This window comes from Lactuca virosa, chromosome 5 (assembly GCF_052849685.1).
Source record: "Lactuca virosa cultivar CGN04683 chromosome 5, Lactuca_virosa_CGN04683_v6, whole genome shotgun sequence".
Lineage (NCBI taxonomy): Eukaryota > Viridiplantae > Streptophyta > Magnoliopsida > Asterales > Asteraceae > Lactuca > Lactuca virosa.
Window position 1 is genome coordinate 119,812,693 of NC_136430.1, and position 2,329 is coordinate 119,815,021.

Here is a 2,329-nt window from a genome sequence, read left to right on the forward strand (position 1 = left end):
AGCCAAACCACCGGGACTGGGGGCGGTGTTCATGCGTCCTTAGCCCCTCCAGCTCCCCTTCACGAGTGGAAAGCTATCCACTCCGGATGGCCTAAGCCTAAATAGGAGTTTGGATATTTGGGGACTTGACAAGCTTATATTGAAGTGAGAATGAGGAATCATATTAAACTTCTCATTTGTAAAAACCCACATGCCAAACATAAATATGATGATCCAATCAATATGAACCCAAATTGGAGTATGGAAATATTGGATTTCCTAATCTCTTTATAACTTTTATATAAATATAGAGGTGTTCATGTCATATCCCTGTTAATTATAATTATAAAACACTTAGGCCAAAAAAGGCCATTATTAGACAACAAATATAGTCCGATCACCAAGTCTAAAGCCCAACTCAATGAAAGGTAACAAATATGATTATAGTCCGATCTCATTTTTTGGGTCTAATGGCCGCACCTTTGACGAGTAAACCCCTCTTCCAAGCCCCAGCTTCATGTTCGTACAACGAGAACTCGATAAATCCTCCGTTCTTTGCTTCCGCCGTAAACTCGCCTACCGGAATATCAAACCACCGCGATCTCGGCTTTTCCACCATGTTTTCTTTGTATTCTTGTTTGCTTCCGTCCGGCAGGACGAGTCTGACGTTGATCGGAACTTCCCACCCGTAAGCAGGATCTTTCAGCATCACCATGAATACGACCTCGTATTTCAATCCCGGTGTTAATTTCGCCGTCTCAAATTTTCCAGCGACATCAAACCAGCAGACGTTTAACAATTCCACAACATCTATAAACTCTTGATCACTGCATAAACAGAGGAAAAGCTGGTATTTTAATCGCTTGTGTTTTTTCTTTTACTTTTAATGTTATAATTTATAAATATCAAAGCAACATTTATAATTTTTTGCTTTCGATTGTAATGAGTAATCACCTTGTTTCTTTAATGGAGGACCAATGCCAATAACGATTGTCGTCTTGCCAAGCGATGGAGAGGTCCCTTGCAAACACCAAGAAGCAGTTGCCATTTGATGCCTTGTCAACCCAATACTTCTGATTCAACCAAAAAACAAAATTGCATATAAGACGAGGGCATTCTCGTCATTTACCAAAACATAGGACACAAATGGAATTTATGTACCAAATGCTTAAAAAGTTGAGTAAATTACAGTTTTTGCCCCTGTGTTCTATCACTTTTCTTCTATAAGTACAGAAGTATTATCTTTTGACTTTTTTCGTCCGTAAATCACTGTTTGGTAACCCTAATATCAAACCATTGGTCTTGAAGTCATGGGCGAAAGGCTTAACAAATAATGAGTGACTTAGGGACTGAATAAAACCAATAACAAACTTCTAAACTATACTCAGAAAAAGTGATATAACACAATTGTACTCTAAAAAGTAACATATCACATGGGTAAAACTTTTAAGTAAAGGAAAACTATAAAGATTGAGATGCAAACATGACATACCATTCTCTTTTGGTTCAAAAACACACCAGCATAAAGCTGATCAATCGAAGACTTATTGATAACAGTATCTGCATCCTTCAAAATGGCTTCACAGTCATGAGGAAAGCGGTTCAACCGTGTGCTTGTGGTTGTAACCGTGGTTTTTGCGGTTTGATGGTTTTCATGAGTCCGTGGTGCTGGTGTGGGTTTTGTGGGTGACCTTGGAATCTGTTGTGTATCTGCTTCTTGTGATAATCCCGATCCCATTTTGATATTGAAACCGCTAGTTGAAATTGGTAAATTAGTGTTGGAGAACCTCATTTTGTAGAGGGGTAGATTGGTTTTTGTCACAATCACTTTGGCAAAAAGTTGTGGTGTAATCCTCAAGGAATTGGATTCCATGGATCACTTAAGAGGAATCTTATGCTTGGGCCATTGTCGTGGAAGGCCACTCTTTAGACCCGATAAGATTTCTAGAGAAGAGGTTAGTTAAGTCTTTTACACATACAGAGAAAATCGAGAGCGAATCCATGTCCTTTTTTGAGTGAGACAAAATAATACTCCATCTGTTTCATAATTATTGTCCACTTTTGACTTTTGAAGTCATTATTCATCAACTTTGACCTTAAATATTTTTATTTGTGTTATGTATTACCAGTTGAAACTTATAGCAATGAAAAAACATTTAAAATACAATCCATTCATATATTTTTAATCAGGTTTTATATATCAAAGATAAAAATATTTAAGGTCAAAGAAGAAGAATAAAGACTTCAAAAGTCAAAAGTTGACAATAAATATGGGACGAAGATAGTATAGTTTTTGTCATATTGTAATTAGTGTCCGTCTCAATCCAATACATGTCATATCAAACGCAGT

At 37.0% G+C, this 2,329-nt stretch overlaps 1 protein-coding gene across 1 annotated transcript; it reads right to left on the bottom strand.

Moving 5' to 3' along the window:
- Window positions 1-233: 233 nt before the first annotated feature.
- On the bottom strand, window positions 234-1,876 carry LOC145116946 (protein PHLOEM PROTEIN 2-LIKE A1-like). The gene is made up of 3 exons (XM_079053244.1): window positions 1,472-1,876; window positions 934-1,052; window positions 234-806 (listed from the first exon to the last, which is right to left on the bottom strand). The coding sequence occupies exons 1-3, from the start codon at window positions 1,850-1,852 to the stop codon at window positions 434-436; spliced, it is 873 nt and encodes a 290-aa protein (XP_078909370.1). The 5' UTR covers window positions 1,853-1,876; the 3' UTR covers window positions 234-433.
- Between the last annotated feature and the right edge of the window lie 453 nt (window positions 1,877-2,329).

Bases quoted from the DNA above. Each gene is read 5' to 3' on its own strand.
- LOC145116946 (XM_079053244.1), bottom strand. From the start codon at position 1,852: ATGGAATCCAATTCCTTGAGGATTACACCACAACTTTTTGCCAAAGTG. The intron at 1,053-1,471 runs GTATGTCATGTT...TGGTTGAATCAG, and splicing joins TTTTGAACCAAAAGAGAATG to AAGTATTGGGTTGACAAGGC. The intron at 807-933 runs GTGATTACTCAT...CTGTTTATGCAG, and splicing joins TCCTCCATTAAAGAAACAAG to TGATCAAGAGTTTATAGATG.